Source organism: Somniosus microcephalus, chromosome 13, assembly GCF_052327205.1.
Source record: "Somniosus microcephalus isolate GS21.2 chromosome 13, FLI_Smic_1.0, whole genome shotgun sequence".
Taxonomy (NCBI): Eukaryota; Metazoa; Chordata; class Chondrichthyes; order Squaliformes; family Somniosidae; genus Somniosus; species Somniosus microcephalus.
The window spans coordinates 29,220,821-29,242,863 of record NC_140999.1 but is presented as its reverse complement, the minus strand read 5'-3'; the positions used below and the strand labels follow the sequence as shown (position 1 = coordinate 29,242,863).

The window sequence follows — 22,043 nt, the reverse complement described above, 5'->3', positions numbered from 1 at the left end:
CCACACCCTCAAGTATTGTTGTAACTAATAAACAAAAGTTTTTTTTAAAAACTGAAAAAGCAGCACAATTTTTAATGCCCCAATGGTTTCTCTCCTGGCTTTGCTCGCAGCAATATCAGTGACATTAATCTTTAATTCCTGGAGGGTTGACAACCCTAGTATGTACCTGTGTTTTTAAGTTGCTTCCCCTTATCATTCCTGGCTAATCTGTGCCCAATGCCAGCTGTGTGAGTATGGCCCAGTGATAACCCACCACTTACCCAAGGATGAACACGGCCAATGCTGAGCTTTTCCTCACGACAATGCAGCTGAAATTGGAAACTTTGCCGTGTAGAATTAAGGCTGCATCACTGCTAAGAATGTACTCAAATCCACTTTTGAAGTTTGAATGGGCTTCTGAGGATAGCAACTTGAAAAAAACACGTTTTCTTGGTAATGTCCTCCCCTGCCCAAGGGGTTGACTGCTTGCTCTGCTATGGTTTCTAGGATACCAGTCAACTCAAGAGGCCATAATTTAGCCTTGACAGTGAGTGTTACAGCCAAACTCAGTGCTGTTCTCATCAAACATTTATACATTTCAAGCCACTGGGTTGCAAACAGGAACAGATACCTTTCCAGACCTATGGACCCCAGACATCAATTGTAGTGTGCTTCTGCTGCCACCTCAGCTAACTCATCACAGACCAGGGATTAAACCTGGGACCTTCCTAGCTTTAAGACTCAGCTACTAACTGGATCTCACAGAACCATTGGAGTTGGATTTGAACTTTTTAACCTTAAACTGGCGCTAGCACGCTAATAACTCGAAAACAATAGTAAAGAAATGGACAGTAGTATAGAAATAGATAGTGTTGTACATGTGCAGAAGGAACATTTTCATTTATGCAATTTTCTTTCTAATGGAAAGGATATGCCTGGAGCTTTTTAGGAAAAGACCACTTTTAGGAACTTTTTTTTGGAAAATGCCACTTATTTGGATATCTCTCCTGTACAGATGTGTCAGGTGGGATCGATATAGACAGTTGATCCTCCTTTACCTAAAAAAACACATTTTGGTATTTGGAAGGAGAACTTGCAGCATTCACCTAAAGTGCACTTTCAAGAAATAACATTAGTTCTTGATGACAAACATGACACCATTCTGTAAGAGATGAATCAATTTCATGATACAATAAAAAAAACTTAAAAGAAATTGGATTAGTCAATATTTTAAGCAGTTTCATGGCTTAAAGACATGTTTGGCAATGTTTAATATGAAAACTGCAAGCTCAATAGTCTGGTTATTTGAATATTTAATAGTATGTTAATTCTCCATCTAGAATGTATTTTTCCCACTGGAACCAACTCAATGCTACCATCTAGTGTTACTGAAATAGGAAAAATATTTAATATTTACAGTACAGTTGGTGAAGTTCAAGTATAAATTACCTGCACCTTGTAATGAACAAAGCAGGATTCTGGCTAAGAATTTTAGAAAGTTCCAGGTCTTATCAAAAAAGTTCCTTCTCAGAGAAAAGGTGAGTTCAATGTATACATGTACAAATAAGCATTTCCTTCTACTTTATACAGTAACATGCTCTTAAGCTTTTCTGGATCCTATCTATTTTTAAAATAATTTATATGCCCTAAATCCATCCAAAACAATAATGGACTATGATACAAACTTTGAATTCAACAGAACGCTGAATAAAATATGAAGCTCTGCCAAAATAAAGTAATGCTAGAAACACTCAGCAAGTCAGGCAGTGTGTGTGTGTGTAGAGATCCTTCTTATTTAAATCAAGTAAGACTATCTATCAATGTAGGAAAACAGGCATGATCTTTATTTTGTATCATTACATAAATGTTACAGGAGAGATGGGCATGAAGGGAGGCAACTGAACCTCGCCAAACCTTGGAGATGGGATGGTAATTGGCAAGGACGCATGGGTCGGGGGTATGTTTTTTTTTTTGAGAAGGGGAAGCTATAATGGCAGTTTTGAAGGGAAATGGTGCCCGGGAGGGAACAGACAATGACAGGTCACATGGGGCCAGGAAAGGAAGTTGTGTTGTCAGGAGTTGAGTGAGAAGAGGATCAAGGGAAAAGGAGGTGGGCCTCCTACAAGACGAGCTTGGAAAAAGGTGGGAAGGGAGAAGCTGCAGAGACAGTTCAGGGCTGGAGGGGGTGGGGAATTGGGGAGGGGCCTGAGGCAAGGAGAGGGTGCACCAGGGGTGGCTGCACATCTAGTCTTGATCTTGGTGACAAAAAATCCATGAGGTTTTTGAGGTGAAGGTAGAGGGGTTGGTGAAATGGGGTGGAATGTCATAGATAAAAGCTGCGAGGTATTCTTATGGATGAGCCTGGAATCATGGGTGGTTTGCACCGAGGACAGCAAAGGTGTGATCAAGCACATCTGATTATAGATATCTAGGCCAGTTATGGGCCAGGTAAGTTGGAAGATGCACTGTTTTGGGCCAGATTTTGCTGGAACTGGGCACCTCGCAGCATGCCCCATTAGACTTTTCCCCCCACCCTTCAGCTTAAAAATATTTTGCCCTCTAAGTTGTTGGAAGTGCGAGCTGATAACAGTGCGTTGAGGGCAACGTGGCATCTGGGACCTTGGTGAACGACTGGACCAACAGTTTATCTCCTTAACCAACTAGATTTAAAGATTGAGAAAGAAACAGAGGAATGACAGATGGAAATAGGGTGAATAGAGTCAAAATCAGCTACAGAAAGAGAAATAGAGAGGGAAAAAAGATTGGATTGAGAGAAAAGAGACAGAAAGGAAAAGAAAAATATTTTAAAATGTAAAATTTTTAAAACAATTTATTACCTGTAGGCATGAGACTCCAGTTTAAATTGTTCCCCTTTCTGGGCCAGAGCAGTTGAGTGGCATTACAGGAACATAAATCTTGTCATTAAAAATGTACTTGCGCTGTTAAGTAGCAGCCCCAACTGTCTGCGGTGAGTTTAATTGGCAATTAATGCGCAAATGCAGCAATTTCATCAAACCCATAGAGGTTGAGGGTAAGCTGCCATTTTCGTGAGGCCAATGACGGAGCAGCGTAAATCGTCCAGCAACTTGTGACAATTTGCAATTCACACAGTATCTCTTCCTCGCCACAAGTTGCTGGACGATTAACACATTAATAACTGCGAACCATGTTAAACTCACCTTTATTTTGGCAGTAAATTCTAGGCCATTATATAATCTAACGCTATGTATTATTCTGCTGCGGTAAATAGGCATATCCGGAGGTCATTCATAGGTAACAGTTTTTTGTAGATTGTCAGTCATTTGTAAATCCCAAGGTCGAAAAACTAGCAGTAAATTGATTGTCTTCTTGTTTTTCTAATGCTAGTTATACTCTGAACTGTAATGGGCACACACTAAATGCAAGATTTTCTATACAGATTTGACCCTACCATTGTACCAGCAAAATGCTTACTTTAGTTCATATGACTGCTATTCAGTTCTCCCAGTTATTACATTCCATACAATTTACTACAAAGCTTATGGTGCATCTCAGCAAGATCCCATTGTTGTTCCTCAAATCAGTATACAGCAGCTTCTACTGCTCCAGTATCCCATTAACTAATGAGCCAAGAACAAACGGCACAAAAAACATTAAAATATGGATGAGTATTCATACAAAATAAGCAGATGGTATTTTCCCCAAAGAGAATTGAATAGAATTCAAGGAACAACACTTTATATCCTGGTTTTGTTCTGCCTACCCCCAGTTACTTTTTCAATTTTCATTCACTACACTCTCTAGTCAGCTTCAATCTAACTATGGCAGAAAATTGAAGGAAGGCCAAGACTTTACTTAATTTTATTTACATTGAAAAAACTTCACCACTTCCATGAACAATGGCAGTGGGCAGGGCTTTGAGAAATGTGGTATTCCCCTACCTCCTCTGGAAATACACAAAATACTTTCCTCAGGTAAAGTTTCCTCCATCTTTTAATTCCCTATATGGAAGAAATGTTTGCCATTCCAAATGCAAAGTGTATTTGAACATGGTCACAACTTAAAGGATTCTTCCCTCATCTCTCCCAATATGTTTAGTGAACATACAGCAAAGTGACAATAGTCAAGAATTATTAAAATTCTCAGTATGCAACACGATGTTTATTTTTTAAACAGGCTATGATGAGATTATTCTAACAAGTTGCTAGCTGGAGCCCAGTGTGCTTCAGAAGACTAGAGGCAGAATGAGGACACAGAAAAAAATGCTATTAATAACTAAAGTCTTCAAAAGATAGTTGTAGCTGATTTTCTTCATTCTCATATCTTTTTTAAAAACTAAAACAGATGGGCTGCAAGGGTTCAGAAAATAGGAAGAGAACTATTTGAAAAACAAAGGAACCATTTTACAAGGGGACTCTAGTTATAGCATACAGTTCGCTTAATACGCTGTGGTTTTTGGTTGTATCCGAAGAAACATGTTGTGAGGCAACTACATACCAGTCATCAGATTTTATGGATCAATTATCAGGGAGTAGTACAATTTGAGATTTTGTGGAGATAGGATCAAATACAATCTTTCAATAAATCAGTCAATTTTGCTTTTCACCAGTTTTTAAAAATGATCTTGTACACAAAACAATAGAGTAAGAAACAAAAGTTCCAATTCTGACTGCACGTGTACATTTTAGGCATAATACCTTTGAGCCTGGATCACAATTGTCTTCCCATTTTCATCCCCAGATGCACTTTTACCTCACATTGTAATTTTTGAGGATTCCTAACCAATCCTAAAATGCAGCATACTCACTTTTCTTCTTGTATTTTCACTGCTTATAGCCAGACTCCTCACATCATCTTAGTTCAACTCATTCTTCCCAAGGAACTGGAAACAGTAGAACACCGTACCTTCTTCTTAAATTTGGTGTCACTTTATCCTTACTGCTTCATTTACCTCGTCTTCTCTCCTACTCTTTTCAACTGCAAATCGAGAAACGGCATACTCCTAATTGGTGGCTATTGTATTTAAGACCTGTTGAGGCTACAATGTAGGGATTAGAAATGGTGACTCATTATAATTAGATGTGCAGTGGAAACTCAAAATTTGCCAAATTCCCCTTCCACAATTAAGCATGTTGCATTGCTTTTTTATGGTGCATTCAGAATTTGAAAGTCAAGGACATGATCTTTATCATAGGAAATCATTTGTTGTAATCACAGGATCAGCTTGGCTCATTTATAGCATTCTTGAGTCAGAAGGTTGAGTATTCAAGCCCTATTTCAGGACACAAAATTATTTTGATACTTCGTGCAATAGTGCTGAAGGTGCGCTGCAGTGTTAGAGGTCCTATCTCACTATCTAAAGAGCAGGACGTTCTCCTGCTGCTTTGGTTAACAATTCTTTCCTTAACACCACCCCAAAAAATATCAACGGGTCATTCTTTGCTGTTTTGTCCACAAAACTGGTTGCCACATTGTTGACATGTGACTGCATTTCAAACAACCATTGTGCATGAAGTGCAATGGGGTGTTTCCGAGACTGATAAAGTGCTGTAAAAATAAAAGTTTTTAAAAGACGAAAAATGGGTCAACATAGCAATATGTAAAATTGCCAGGGTGATGTGTCTTGCAGCCAACAAGTTGAGGAGCAGGTCAGCAGTCTGCCCTCTACTGGTAACGCTCTAATTTAGCTGCTGGAATGCGTGCAACAGAAACTTGAATTTCTTGATGAACTTGCATGTGCTCCCCATCCCCCAGCAAAGCTCCAATGAACTAGAATATTGTATTGCTCAAATTGTAGAACGTTCTATCCCATTTACAAAATAGACACTAGTCATTTCTGTGGGCAATCTCCTGATCATCCAATGCAACTGCAACGGAAATCCCGGAGAAATGAGGCAAACGGCCATTTCTCCCAGATTTCCGCTGATCTTCCACCAAAGTCGTGGCTGGTGATCATGGAACCCTGCGGAAATTCTACCTCATAAATTATAAATTGAATCAGTACGGATTCAGAGAGAGTAAAATCTGTAGCATTAACTTGATAAATTATACAGTATAGTCACTTACTTAAAAAAAAAAATTCAGTTCTGGTGCCTCAGATCTTTTTATGCCAGTGTCTCCCCCCCCTCCCCCATGCCAAGTCTCGTAGCAAGCAAAGGTCTTACCTGGGACTAGGGACAGGGTCACTAGCAAGGCTTGGAAGCTAAGCAGAGCCAGGCCTGGTTAGTACCTGGAGGGGTGACCATTAGGGAAGACCAGGTGCAGAAGGTCACGGAAGGAGCCCCGAGGAGGGGCGGTTGGTGAGGTGGTCACGGAAGGAGCCCCGGGAGGGGCGGCTGGTGAGCAGGCCCGGGCGTTGGGCTGAAGATTGTCGGACAGGAGGAATGGTGGCGCGCACAGACGCAGCGGCTTTGCTTCTCCCAGGACGGTGCTATTTACGTTTAATGTTAATGTTATTTGTACTGGACTCATGGGAGCTTGCAAGATCACATTTCGTTGTTCATGTACTTGTGCATTGTACAATGACAATAAAGTTGAATTATTATTATACTTGGCCTACTATGGGCAAGGACCAGCATGCTTTCCATGCCAAGATGCTGATGCTAGCACTCAATACAGCTGAAAAGCTTAGCCCTGGCTAGTGTCCAAAATGACAGGTGTCCAGCAGGTTGCTTCCTCACTGGGAAAATGGTGGTGGGGTAGGAAGAATTTCTCCTATCAAAGACAACTTCTACATTTTTTTCCTAGGGGCGAGATCAGTTAGTGAAGGGATGCGGATTATTCCTATTTTCTGATGACTAATCGCCAGTACCATGCATGTGCATTTGCTACAAGTCTGCATTTAAACATTAGAGATCTGTCCCAGGAGTTTGCACTTTTTGCCTTCCTGAAAATTGTGTACAATTGCACACTGAATGTTGGTTGTTAATGAAAGCAAAAAGGGCAGGTGCTCAAAACCTGTTAGGCACCATAAACTGTGGACAATGGAAAAAAAGGATACAAATTAGAGAGAGATAAAACTGACCCAATAAATTACTCTTGGGTATGGAAAAAGTTTTGAAAAATAGCAATTTGTTTGGATAATCTCAGTGTCAACAAAAAACGCCTATATTTGGTACCAACTGTATTATAATGAACCTAGGAGAGTCTGATGCTATCGCTGCGATGGAGCACCAATTAATTGTATGCACTCACTGCACTCTGATCCCACTTGAGTGCTCAAATTGTAAGCGACACTAGATTTATAAACACTCAACATTTAGCAATAGATTACAAGTGTTCATATTTTATTTTAGAAGCTGAAGGATGTATTTTGAGCAAGATACAAAAATTCTGAGGAGTTAAGACACAAATTGTTCAAGTGGATGCAATCGATTTGTTTCACATTAACACAGCCACCCTCAAAAGCTGCTAAAACGCATTCCTGCTCCAGCCTTAAAGTTCAAACACAGAAATGTTCAGTTCGGAAACACCTTGATTGTGCAGCTGTCTGAAGCCATTGGTCACTTGCCTGGATTGTTCATCTACATCCTGCAAGACAGAAAACAAAACAAATAAGCCATCAAATGTATTTAATACACAACAGTGCTAGCTCTAGCCAAGACAGCTCAACACTGATGACATTTCTATATGGCAGATGTTTTCCTTGATTTTTTGGCTACAGGAATAGCTTGTGCAGAGAAAGCACTGAAACTGAAGAGCCTGCTACATATTGAGCAGTCTTATGGACTCAGAATGTGGTACTCCATTGGTTTGATGCATAATCCAATATATGGGATGAAAAAAATTGTGCAAGCGGAGGGGGGAACTGTACAGAGAGCAAAGTAGGAGAGGTGCATTTGAAATAGGAAAAACGACAGTGATTAGACTAGATCCTGAAGAAGGACAAGGAAAATGAAACAGTATGGATCGACTGAGTGGTTATTTCCTGCTTGTATAATCTCTACTTTGTCACAGACTTTACTTCAGACAAGCCAAAGAACTATATGGTCAAGTCAAATAGGACTATCTGGATTGCTCATTCTAATTCCTATAGATGGATATACGGAGGTCAGCATTCTACAAATACCAACCAAATGAACAGAGTAAGCTTATGAAAAGACCAATCATGAAGTATTAGTTGATTAATACTGCAATGCACCACAATTTAAAATAGATTCTCTGTAAAATACTACTTAAACTTACTTTTAACGTCTTAAAGTTTGCCCATTACCCCCAACCTCACTGACACACTGGCTCGTGGTCCACCAACACTCAAATTTTAAATTATTTTCCTCACCTTTAACCCCTCATGGGCTTGTTCCTCTCCATCTGTGTCCATCTACAACACCCCCAAACTCTTTGTTCCTATGATGTCACCATTGCCCTTCGCTTCAAACCACCATTGGCAGTCATGCCTTTAGTCACCTAACGCTCCTCTCTAGAATTCTCTGCAAATCCTACCACCACTCCTTTAAGACCATCTTTCAAGATGACCTCTTTGACCAAGCCTTTTGTCACTCCTCCCAAAACTTACTTTGGCTGTGTCTGCTTTTCCTAATGCCCTTGAAGAACATAGAGATATTTTCTACCTTAAAGATGTTGTCATTTAAGGCCCTGCCCTCTAGCACCTTACTCGAGTAGTTATTCTTGTGATGGGAGCTTAAACCTAATTACTGAAAAACTGTGAAGAACCAATGCCCATAGTGCAGAATGAAAATAGCATGAGAAGACCAGGAAAATTGGGAAGTATTAATGGTACTTAGTTTGGCTTTTAGCAGCATGAAAATTGTGGAAGAAAGGACTGAGGGAGACAAGAATTTCTAGTTTTCAGTTCCTGAGAAAGAATGGAGGGAGGACACAGAATGCATCGGGGATAATGAATTTAGAGCTATCTAAAACTCAAGTGCAGTGGGTAGTGTAATGGGAGAAAGAATCACCTGAGGTTCAAACAATATGCCACTTTTATCAAGACTTTTCTTTAGGTTGAAGGGAGGAAGCAATCACCCAGCAATGCCACAAAATCATCCATGAGGACACAAACATTTTTGCCAGAAAAATAAGTCAATAATAACTATTGCAGTACTTATTTGAAACAAGCCACCTAACCTAGGAAAATGACTTTTCTGGCATTCCACACCAGCAGTAAATTGTAACATCCACTGTAGATTCATTGCAGAAACCAATTCTACACATTGGGTTTAGGGACACATGAAATAAGGTCACAAAGAAAATTTCTATCTACTAGAAACTAAATGCCCGCTATTTTAGCGAGAACACTATTGACACATAAGCTGAAGTTTCCAAAACATCTTGAAATGTCAAAGACTGTCAGAAAGCGCACTGGTCATTAATAACAGCATCACTTCATTAACTCTCACTTTGCACAGACCAACATACTTATTTTAGTTTGAATAAATATATTAATAAAGAAACATTTTTACTCAACTTACACAATATGAGTTTGCAACTAATTGCAACAAGTTCAGGGAAAAATTGAAACCAGGATTTACCATTAAATCATTGAGTAGTTCATTCAGTCTTGAATTTTCCTCTTACGTACGGGATACGATCAACTATTACTCTCCAGTCTGTAGCGTACACCAGTGCTACACTACAAACAGCTCCCCATGTTGCCATTGTTGGAATCCTACAAAAATAAATTATATATAATGCACAAATCTCATTGAATTCTGAAGCACGTTTATTACAATACAATGTCTTTGTCCCATGCCCTTAATTTTTGCTCAATAAGATTAACAGGCCAGAGTCCCCACGTCTTTTGGGCATAGTTTCACTGTAAAATTAAATCTTTCAGTTGTGTTTTTTCATATATTACCTTTACTTCTATATATCTGTACAGATAGCTCAAAAATAATTATAATTTCCCTCCTTCCAATACATTATTTTAAAGAAAGTGAGCTGCATTTCCTCATTAACTTCACATACAATGAATTACTTGCTCTAAAATGAAATGCAGTGTGGACAAACAGGGCTCCCATTTGTACACTAAAATGTGGCAAACAATGACGATGGCCCCCTTTCTCTCACCTCCCCACCGCTTTGATCCCAGTCTCTCTCCTCTCTCACTTTCTAAAGTTTATAGAACACAAAAAAGCCTACAACAGGTGTACTATCAGAAGTCATTTAAAAAAATGTTTTTATACACACCCCATTTGAATTTTACCTCAGTAAACCTTTTGTAATTTGCCCTTTAGCTTTGCATCAAATAATTTAAAAACTTTTCAGCAGAAATTGTTGTAAGCTAAAGATCCAGGGAAATGAGGTATAGTGCACAATCCAAATTCAGCTCAGTGCACCATAGCTCAAGGCAATATCAGGTTCACTGCTTGGATTTTGGGAGAGGCGGAGGCCTTTAAGTGGAAACTATAATTAAAGCATTAAAAGACAATTCAATGAATACATTTTATGTTATTGTGAAATATGTATTTTTTATTTTGGTGAAACTTTTTTCTTGAACATTAAAAATGTCAGTTTTGGAGGGAAGAAACATGATTTTTTTTTTCCCCCAAAGGCATTTTGAGTTATAATGTCAAGTGGTACAGAAAGGAACCGCGCACATACACAAGATTTTTAATATACTATAGCTGTATTTCTCAACGCCACCATTTATATTCTCTTTATGACTCCCAAAAACACATTTTTAAAGAATTTTCTTGTAGGCCAAGAAAAATGAGTTGAAACTGCTTCATGGGGTTACTTTGTTTCGGTGATGTCGTTCCTTGTAACGCTCACATGGTTGCGAGGGATCAGTAAGCACCAATTAGCACTGATGATTGAGAGATGAGACTTTTGTCAGTCAATCACATCACCCAAAACCAATGCGCAGGGATTATATGTGCCAATTATCCATCATTTAAAAAAACCCCACTAAATCCCTAATGAGATTGCTCAGAAAGGATACACCAGATTATTTTACGTACATTCAGAAGTCTTGCATATAGCACATCACATGTTAAATCTCTAAAGTGGCAACATTAAAATTGGTTTGTAGCAGGGGAAAATAAAATCAGTCACGCTTTTCCCATTGGTTCAAAGGAGGAACTTAGCCATACTGATTTGTTGAAATATAAATCAGCAAACATACCAAAGCAACCACCTGAAAGGCTAGAATTTCAGTAAGGACGCTAAATTTCTTTTTCCAGTGGTTCCTGCTGCATTATTGCTAACCCAGTTGAATCTTATAGCGGTACAATAACATCTATAAGATAATCACAAAATATTTAATTCTCTCTAAAACCATTAAGTTACCAAATTTCTAAAATACCATTTCTTTCCGGTCTGCCCTGCTGGGGATTTCCAGCACCTGTGGACACATTCAGTAAATGGGATGGAGAATCGTCAATGGGGGTTATAGATTTCATCCTGCTACAGTGGAAACCCAAAATTCACCATAACAATCAATGTGGCATGATGACCAGATTGAAAAAAAATCTTTAATGGGACCAGAAAAGTCATAGCTTGTTAATAAATTGTGTGAAAGTGATGCATAATGGGAGCTGTGGTTTTTACTTGACTTTTGTAGAACTACATCACCAAGGATTTCGATCCTGCCACAGCACTGAAACAACTCTAATCAAAGTTACAAATTACATCCTATGTGACTGTGACCATGGTGCACTATACCTCCTCATTGTTCTAGACTTGTCTGCAGCCTTTGACATGGTTGACCACACCATCCTCCTCCAACATCGCTCCTCCATTGTCCAGCTGACTTGGGACTGCCTTTGCCTGGTTCCACACTTAACTATCCAGTAGTAGCCAGAGAATATCCTGTAACGGCTTCTCTTCCCGCACCCACACAGTTACCTTGGGAGTTCCCCCAAGGATATATCTTTGACGCCCTCCCATTTCTCATCGACATGTCGCCCCTCGGCGACATAATCTGAAAACACGTCAGGTTCCACAAGTATGCTGACGACACCCAGCTCTACAGCAACACGACCTCTCTCGATTCCTCAGCTGCCTGTGTTGCCAGTCTTGGGTGAGTCAATATTTCTGCCAATTAAGCATTGGGAAGCTTGAAGCCATTGTCTTTGGCCCCCCACTACAAACTCCACCCTGCCACCAATTCCATCCTGCTCCCTGGCCACGGTCTCAATCTGAACCAGATTGTTCGCTACCTCTACGTTCTATTGATCGTGAGCGGAGGTCCTCTTCCTCACCAAGGCCACCTACTTCTACCTCTGTATGCCTCAGCCCATCTGCTGCTGGAACGCTCACCATGCTGTTGTTACCTCCAGACTTGATTTAATGCTCTCCCTGCTGCTCTCCCGCCTGCCATAAACTTGCTCATCCAAAACTCTGTTGTCCGTCTCCTAACTCGCAACATGTCCTGCTCACCCATCACCCCTGTACTTGCTGATGTACATTGGCTCCCAGTCCACCAATACCGCGATATAAAAATTTTAATCCGCGTGTTTAAATTTCTCCATGGCCTCCTGATTTCTGTAACGCCCGCCATCCCTACAATCCTCTGAGAACTGTGTTGCTCCAATTCTGGCTTCTTGCACATCCCCCAATTCCTTTGCTCTACCATTGTTGGCTATGCCTTCAGCCGCCTAGGCCCTAAGCTCTGGAATACCCTTCCTAAACCTCTCCTCCTTTAACAGCCTCCTTAAAACCTACCTCCTTGACCAAGTTTTTGGTCACATTTCCCAACGTCTCCTCCTTTAGCTCGGTGTCAATTTTTCTCTGATTACGCTCCTGCGAAGGATCTTGGGATATTTTACTACATTAAAAGCGCTGTATAAATACAAATTGTTGTTGTTGTTGTAACATGAGTGAGTTGTTGCAGTGCATCTGTTGACCACACATGCTGCAGCCAGTGTGTTGCTGATGGAGAGAGTGGATACAGAATCCAGTAGCAGGGGAACCAATCATGTAAACTACTCTCGTCATCAGTAGCGTGAGCTTCATGAGTGTTGTCGCGGCTGCACTCTTCAGGCGAGTGGTTAGTATTCCACGACACTCCAAATTTCAGCTTTGTAGATGTTGGTGAGGCTTTGAGGCATCAAGAGGTGAGCCACTCATCACAAAGTAGTCAGCCTCCGCCCTGCTCTGTTCTTGTAGCGGTGTTGATATGTCTAGTCTGGTTAAGTTTCTGGTCAATGGTGACCCTCAAGATCTTGATGGTGGGTGATTAGGTGATGATGGTGCCTTTTAAGGTCATGGGGAAAATTCTGGGCTCTAGGCCATTACCTGGCACTAATGTGGCAGTAATGTTACCTGCTACTGTCAGCCCAAGCCTGGACATTATCCAGGTCCTGTTGTAAGCTGGGATGGGCAGCTTCACATAACTGGAAGAAAAAGCTTTTTGAGCTGGGGAGAGGGGGGAGGAGGAGAAAGGACAAGTTAACACAGTACTTGCAGCTTAAGCAAATGTTGAAAATCCACCATAGAAGGTAGGGGGGAAATTATATTTCTACAATGTAAATAACTGAGAACTGGAGAGGGAAGAACAAAGTTACTGTGCATCTTAAAGCATGTCAGTCAGATGATCTACTGCTTCAGTAAATTGGCTACATCATGGCAATAGGCAAACCACTGGAGTGCTTAGGCAGAAACTACCCTCCAGCTGCCAGACTATCCATGAGCAACATATACACAAAATGGTACGAGCCATTGGAGAACAAAGTCAGAAATGTTGAAGATGAGGAACGAGAGAAATAAATTTGCACCAGCTAAACAAAACGGCTGGTGTAGCAACTCAAATCTACAGGTCTGTTCAGGCTTAAATCCATTATCTTTTATTTGCAGTATCAGTCCTATGTTTCTCAGGTAGCACTATATCCAACATAACATACACAAAGCCACTTACAATATGGTGTGTGATTTGCTCCTCCGTACAGATTTTATGCTCAGTAAATATAGCTCTGCAATATACACAGCTGTGACAATAGCATTTACCGAGAAAGCAGCTGCAGGACACAGAAGCGAGTTATATACAACTCTTTGAATCAAATCAGGTAGGAGCAGCAAACATGTTATCAAAATTGTCATGAGGCCAGAAAATGGTTTAAAATTAACTTTGAGATATTGTATGGGTGTTTTAACTTGTGGAATAAGCTGCCTAGTGCTGTAAATGTTGAATCTGAAGATTTTCAAAAAGGAAATGGAACCTTTGTTTAGAAGGAGTAAACCAACAACAACTTGCATCTAAACAGCACCTGTAATGTCGAAAAACATCCCAAGATGCTTCAGAGAGGTAGCCCCAGAAAAAGACAACAGAACCAAAGGAGGCGATATTAGGAGGGGCACAAAAGCCTGGTTATTAAGATAGGTTTTAAGAAGTATCTTAAAGGAGGGGAATGTGGAGAAGCAGATTGGTATAAGGAGGGAACTGTGGAGCTTAGGCAGTGATCGCCAATTACGGAGCCCAGGGGGGGCAAGTGGTGCAAAAGAGTCCAAAGAAATGGATAGTTTGGAGGGGGGTGGGGTGGAGTTGGAGGAGTTTACAGCGATAGGGAGGAGCACGGCCAAGGCCATGAAGGAATTTAAATACTAAATTGCTATTTTTAATTTGCGGTGTTGGGAGGATCGGGAGGACAAGGTGATGGGGGAGCAGAACTTGGTGCAGGATCGGATACGGGCAGCAGAGGTTTGAGTTGAAGTTTATTGAAGGTGCAGGATGGCACTGAAGAGTCAGGTCTCAAGGAGACAAAAGCATGGATGAGGGTTTCAGTACCAGGTGGGCTGAGGTTGGGGCACAGGCAGATGATATTAGAGGTGGGGCACAGGCAGGTGATATTAGAGGTGGGGCACAGGCAGGTGATATTAGAGGTGGGGCACAGGCAGGTGATATTAGAGGTTGGGGCACAGGCAGGTGATATTAGAGGTTGGGGCACAGGCAGGTGATATTAGAGGTTGGGGCACAGGCAGGTGATATTAGAGGTGGGGCACAGGCAGGTGATTTAGAGGTGGGGCACAGGCAGGTGATATTAGAGGTGGGGCACAGGCAGGTGATATTAGAGGTGGGGCACAGGCAGATGATATTAGAGGTGGGGCACAGGCAGGTGATATTAGAGGTTGGGGCACAGGCAGGTGATATTAGAGGTTGGGGCACAGGCAGGTGATATTAGAGGTGGGGCACAGGCAGGTGATTTAGAGGTGGGGCACAGGCAGGTGATATTAGAGGTGGGGCACAGGCAGGTGATATTAGAGGTGGGGCACAGGCAGATGATATTAGAGGTGGGGCACAGGCAGGTGATATTAGAGGTGGGGCACAGGCAGGTGATATTAGAGGTTGGGCACAGGCAGGTGATATTAGAGGTTGGGGCACAGGCAGGTGATATTAGAGGTTGGGGCACAGGCAGGTGATATTAGAGGTTGGGGCACAGGCAGGTGATATTAGAGGTGGGGCACAGGCAGGTGATATTAGAGGTGGAAGCAATCGGTCTTTGGGAACGAGTGGCCATTCCTGAATGGTCTTTCTCTCATTTTAAGATTGTGCCCCCTTGTTCCGAATTCCACCACCAGAGGAAATAGCTTCTCTGTATCTACTCTATCGAATCATTTTGTCATTTTAAACAAACACCCCTCACCCCTTTAATCTCAAGGGAAAATAAACCAATTTATGCATTCTGTTCTCATAATTTAACTCTTTAAGCCCCGCTATCATTCTGGTAAATCAGTACCCCCTCCAAGGTGAATATATTCTTCTTGGTGTGATGTCCTGAACTGAATGCAATATTCCTGATGGGGTCTGACCAAGGCTCTGTACAACTGAAACATAATTCCTCCCCTTTATATTCCAGTCCGCTTGAGATAAAGAACATTTCATTAGACTTTTTGTTTACTTTTTCTACCTGCCCACTAGCCTTTAATGATTTGTGGACATGGACACCCAAATCTCTTTGCTCCTCCACAGTTCTTAGGTTTCTCACCATTACGAAAATCAAGGGAAAGCTTCCCGCTACAAAACTCCCTTTAGGCACAATCCACATCAGGCAGCGTTTTACAGATTAAAAAACTTTAGTCGTCCTCTCTTAACTGGCTTTGCACCACTATTTATTTGAACTATGGACAGGAGTTTACAAGCTCTGAGAGCAGTACCGGGTCTGGAGAAGAGTTGCAGTATTTACAAGTCGAGTTCTCTACCCAACTAAAAACAATCACAGTGCATTCAAACTTGAGCTGTGGGCTCTTGTAAGCTATACCAAGAAATTCTATTTGTGTCATACACTGATCACAATGGTTATTAGATTATAACCTTCAAATAAAATATAAGGCCAGGACACAGTACTGCAAATATATGCCCTTACATAGGTTTGCAAGTCCCCCTGTAGTTTCTCATGTTTCCTACATTGTGCACTATTCCCAGATGGAAAGGAGACAGGAATTAATCAATGTTGCTCCATAACCAGTTACTGTGGAGGTGACTTTCCTCCACTTGTTATCGCCATACGCCAGCCTCAGAACTGAACAAGAATTACGCAGCAGAGACTGCAAATTGTTATGGGCATATACTTTCATTACTGCCATCATCAAAAATGCTTTGCCCAATCCACAGCCACAGTATTAGACTCTGTAGCTGAGGGCATTTCACTCAAGGTCAAATTGAATCAGAGGCAGGACTGATTATTATACCAATCATAATTAAAACAGCCAATATCTAGGATAATTATGGAAGCACAGTGACACTTTAGGATATCCAACTGAGGAATAATGAACCAGTAAAGTATATAGGTAGAAAACTGAACTTTATTTGTTGAATTAAAAAAAAGACAGGACAAAGCAGGAAACAGTGGTGATGGGGTGGGACACCGTGTTTAAAAGCTGGAGGAAGGGGTGAGGGTGGACACACAGTTTAATCCAGCTACAGGGCCTGCTCCAAGTCGCGGGCCGAAGCCGCTGACCCTGCAGCAATGCAGCCGCGGTCCCGGGCGCCGCTCCTCACCAGAGCTCGGGGCCAGGACGCTTCAACCTTCCAACAAAAACAACCCCCCGCCCGCCACCGCCATTTTGACGACAGCCGCCGGCTCGCGTCCTCACCAGTTTTTGATCAGCTGGATGTATTTGGGTCCGATGACTTTCTCCAACATCTCGGCGCCGTCTCTCGCCCTCCACTGCCCGACACCCGCAAAATGGCAGCACCAAGCCCAGCCCAGAGGCGCGCCAAGTCAGCGCCTGACAAAACATAGGCGCCAATTCAGCACAGAAATACACCTTTTCACATTTGTCGTTTAAAGAAAAAAATATATTTTCAAGTTTAAAAAAAAATACATTGGGCACCGTACCAAAATTGTAAATAGTGTGCCATTGCCAGAGCAGTGCCCCCTCCAGCGGTGCTGCCCCCTGTGGACAGGGTTGGAAGGTGCCGGGCTTGCTGCAGCAGAGAGCGCTGTGCCAACACAGCTGGACTGCACTGCTGCAACTACTGGCTCCACATTCAAACAGCACAATTTAGCCCAAATGATAATTTATTACTACTGTAAAAGTCAACTTTTTTTTTTAACCAAAGCCATTTCTGCTTTTCAGGTAGGAAAACAAATCCTGGAGAAAAAAAACCCGCAATTGCATGGTATTTGCTAATATCGCAATCAGTGAGATTTTATTAATAAAATATTTTAAATGAATAGCTTCGAAAAACAAAGAGTTGAATTATGAAACAGAAGCACTCAACGTAAGCAATAAAATATAAACATGTCACTGAGACTAGGACTTCACAGAGGTGCGTTAAGTTGGAGAGGGGAAAGTCCAACTCCAGCATCCCGTCCTCTATCTGTTCGTACAGGGTACCCCAGGAAGCAGTGTCGAAAGGAGTTTGGCGAGGGGGAGAGAAAGTTTTTGCGGAACAGTGTAATTGCATCCTTTTCAAGATACCATGGCATCATTCGCATCGGCCAAAAATACGCAGGGCTCTTCATTATCAAACTCAAAAAGTTTGGCAAACTTTTTTTTTCCTTCAAAAATTCCCATTGAATTGTGGAATTACGGGATGTCTCCCGGTCTTCCGCTGTATCTTCGGCGGAAACCCGGCAAAATGGCGTAAACGGCCGTTTCTCTGGGGCTTCTGCCGAAATTACGGTGAAAGATTCGCTGGAAATTCTACCCCACTGAGATGTTAGATTGGCGCATTCATATACTGCCCACTTTGTCAGTGGGTCATTTGTTTATGTGGAGGGATCATTTTAGAAATGGCTTAAATGTAACGTTGCACCGAGTAAAACATATTTTGAAATAAGTATTTGATAATTACTCGAGTTTCATATATACATCCATCGCCGAGTGTCTATTTAAGAAAGGAACTGGCATAAATATGTCTACATTTTGATATAATAGAAATGCTTTAGCAAGGTCATATTAAACTGAATTATTTCTGGTGTGCTCTCGGAAATCAAAATGCAATCAAGAAAGTAAATTTCAGGAAGGGATTGAATTTGTATAGAATATTGGTCAGGTTTCGGGTTACTGGTTGGACGTTATGTCGGGAGATTTCATCATATGACTATGGGCGGAACTAAGTGAACTTATAGATATTTAAGATGTCAAAGGGTATAGATGAGATAAATCTCACTATGTTTAACACAGTCACAGTGGGGTAAAGCCGTAAACTTAGAAGAGGGAAGAGTGAAAAGTCGGTTTTGATTTAACTGTAGAGCAGGTGGTGAATGTATAGAATGGATTACTATTAGGGTTGCTAATCCTCAAGAATTGTCCAGGAGTATCCCGAGCACTGCTGCCAGTGACCCAGCTGAACGCTGCTGGATTCCACTTGCAGTCAAGTGTTCCTTGGCCCCTGGTGGAATGTCCCCATGGCTGGTCACCTTGCGGCTGCGGTGGTGGTGGGTGAAGATGCTGCGGGGCGCGCAAGAAAACAGACGAGAACATTAGGAGAGTCAGAGGGTGGAACGAGACTTTGAGATAATATTGCAAGGATCTGAGGCAGGAATGCCTGGAAGGTCGGGGAAAAACATCTTTGTGCACTGCATGTAGCCAATCCAGGGTGTAAATACCTACATGTCCTCTGTGAGGTTACAAGCCCTCTCGGCTTGCCCAAGAATCTCCTGGAATCGATGACCGATCTCCTGGGCACTGTTGGCGGGACGACTCATATCTCATTGCCAAATGGCCAGGAGGATGCGGTTTACCCCTCCGAAGACAAATCGGGTGAGGATGAATTTGCAAGATAATAGATCCTCAAGTTACCACCAACAGAATCTGCATTTTCATAGTTGAGCTTCAATTTCAGGTAAGTCGCTCAAAATTATAGCATGCAACAGCATTCATTGGCATCCTCAGCAACACACAGATCAAGCCATTAAGTAAATACCACAGTTGCAGACTGACGATTCCGATTTCAGTTGGGCTCAGATTAAGTTAGTTGTACTTTCTACTACTGAACGCACCGTTAAAAACTGGTATCAGATCAGAGACCTCATTTAAATGAAATTACAGCATTCGCCAACAAGGCTTTAATAGATGAGAAAGATGAGGTAAGCGAAAGGATAAGGAAAGCTAATTTGATTTAAAAATAAATAATGCGCAAGTCAGGTAGAAGTACAATTGTAGACAGCTCCAAAGTGTATAATCAATAGGACAGATTGGCTGCGTTACGAAACCCTCACCTCTGACTCAAAGTTATGGGTTAAAGCCCTATTCCAGGACTCGAGCAGAGATGTTAACTTTCACCAGCCATACTGTAGAAGTGTTGCATTGTCAGACGTGCTGGCTTTGCAACGATACTTAAACTGAAGCCGCACCTGCCTTTTTAAGTGGATGTAAAAGATTCCATGGCACCATTCAAAGAGCAAGGAAGTTCTTCTGTTGTCCCAACCAACATCGACTCGTCATCCACTACCACCAAAGCAGATTAGAACTGGCCATTTATGTCATTGCTGTTTATGGAACCTTACTGAGAGCAGTTTGAGTGCCATGTTTGCTTATAAAACAATGGTGGAGGACGGACTATATAAATGCCTTTGTTGTGAAGTCCTTAGAAAAAGTCGTCAGGTAAAACAGACTCAATTGTAAAAGTTGTTAAGAATAATAATAATAATAATTCAACTTTATTGTCATTGCACAAGTACATGAACAACGAAATGTGATCTTGCAAGCTCCCATGACTGGGAGAAGCAAAGCCGCTGCGTCGGTGCGCCGCCATTCCATTTCCACCATTCCTCCTGTCCGACAATCTTCAGCCCACCGCCCGGGCCTGCTCACCAGCCGCTCCTCCCGTGACCTTCTCACCAACCGCCCCTCCTTGGGGCTCCTTCCGTGACCTTCTGCACCTGGTCTTCCCTGATGGTCACCCCTCCAGGTACTAACCAGGCCTGGCTCTGCTTAGCTTCCAAGCCTTGCCAGTGACCCTGTCCCTAGTCCCAGAAGGCTCCAAGGACTCATGGAAAAGGCAAATTTGTTGTTTACATCAGGTCCAATTCCAGCATTCCTCCTCTCGAACAGCAGCCATGAAGTATAGATCTGTAGATACAGTAGAGTTAATCATATTTTATTAAAAGTCATCTAAAGTCCAAGATCAGCTATCAAAAACTCCATGGCATTAGAACCCAAACAGGAACAAAATATGCCCAATAGGACATAAGCACTGAAAATCCTATCTGAGGAAATAGGTATACCCCAGATCATCTACTTATCTTTGTTTGGCCATTTAAATAGCAAGTTATAATCATCATGCCTGCCCACAAAAAATGGATCAAAGTTGGATACTGGTAACTACAGAACAGTACTCCTGCCATCAATTCCATTAAAGCAGTAAGAGAATGCTTTATTTCTCATCTGTACTTCAAAATAGTATCTTTTGTAATTTGGACCTTTTACACAGGCCCATATAGTGACATTATGAGAAGGGATCTGGAGAGCCTGAACTGCTAGTCTCTCTCTCTCTCTCTCTCCTTTGAAGTGAAGCTGACACAAAATGAGATTTAAAAAAAGGGTACTTCCATAATTAATCAAAACTATAAATCAAAAGAGGTATCAGGCATATATTCCATCTTAATAACTAGCGACACGTAGCATGTTACACACGAAAGGCTAATGCCCCTCAATACGAAACGTGTGAGCTTCCCTCATCTGATTTATTAAACAATCCAGCTTGCTTTGAGACAACACGCCTCAGTTCTCAGCTGCTGCCTGAGAAAAAAATAAAAGCTTCTTTTCCCCCCCTAACAGTCAGCTCAGAAAAAAATCATGTATTTCATATAATTACAGAATAAAGCACACAATAAAAAAATAATACATTAAAAAAATCTGAATCAGGACACACCTCACATCTGTCACAGAAGTTCTTCTAGCATATGTCCTAAAATTCATTTTCCACAAGTTCTGGCCTGTTACATTGTCTTAAGTACATAAGAAACAAGAGCAGGAGTAGGCCATACGACCCTTCAAGCCTGCTCCGCCATTCAATAAGATCATGGCTGATCATCGACCTCAACTCCACTTTCCCGCCCGATCTCCATATCCCTTGATTCCTAGAGTCCAAAAATCTATCTATCTCAGCCTTGAATATACTCAAAACTCAGCACTCTCAGCCCTCTGGGGCAGAAAATTCCAAAGATTCACAACCTTCTGAGTGAAGAAATTCCTCATCTCAGTCTTAAATGGCCTACCCCTTATCCTGAGACTGTGCCCCTTAGTTCTAGACACTCCAGCCAGGGGAAACAACCTCTCAGCGTCTATCCTGTCAATCCCCTTCAGAATCTTGAGAGTCTTGGCTTACCTTGAAGTAATATTCTGGATTTACTTTCTTATACCACTCAAACAAGCAAAGTTCAAGAACCAAGAAAATTGTATACTGACGAGAGCCACAAGTTTCAAACATAACACACTAGCATGTCTGGACACTGCAACTACAGCCCACCAAAAAGCACTTTGCAAGAAACTGAACCCATCAATGTGACCTGTTGTGCTTTATCGCCAACCATCTCTGATGAAAACTGCACTGTACACTTGCACTTCCTTTCTCAGCCACCAGCTCCAATTGCCTACTCTAAGTCATCACTCTATTCCAGACAACAGTGGAGACTGGCGATGTGCTGCAGGTTCCCCCATACCTAGACCTGAAACAGCATCGGTCTGTAATTTCTCTCCTATCTGCCCTCATAACCTCTCCGAGCTCATCTCAT

At 41.8% G+C, this 22,043-nt stretch overlaps 1 protein-coding gene across 1 annotated transcript; it reads right to left on the bottom strand.

Moving 5' to 3' along the window:
- Positions 1–7,223: 7,223 nt before the first annotated feature.
- On the bottom strand, positions 7,224–17,072 carry uqcr11 (ubiquinol-cytochrome c reductase, complex III subunit XI). The gene is made up of 3 exons (XM_086004697.1): positions 16,951–17,072; positions 9,450–9,586; positions 7,224–7,488 (listed from the first exon to the last, which is right to left on the bottom strand). The coding sequence occupies exons 1-2, from the start codon at positions 16,998–17,000 to the stop codon at positions 9,469–9,471; spliced, it is 168 nt and encodes a 55-aa protein (XP_085860823.1). The 5' UTR covers positions 17,001–17,072; the 3' UTR covers positions 7,224–7,488; positions 9,450–9,468.
- Between the last annotated feature and the right edge of the window lie 4,971 nt (positions 17,073–22,043).

Excerpts from the sequence above, each read along its gene's own strand:
- uqcr11 (XM_086004697.1), bottom strand. The coding sequence starts at position 17,000 with ATGTTGGAGAAAGTCATCGGACCCAAATACATCCAGCTGATCAAAAAC. Across the intron at positions 9,587-16,950 it reads ATCCAGCTGATCAAAAACTG|GATTCCAACAATGGCAACAT; the intron begins GTGAGGACGCGA and ends TTATTTTTGTAG.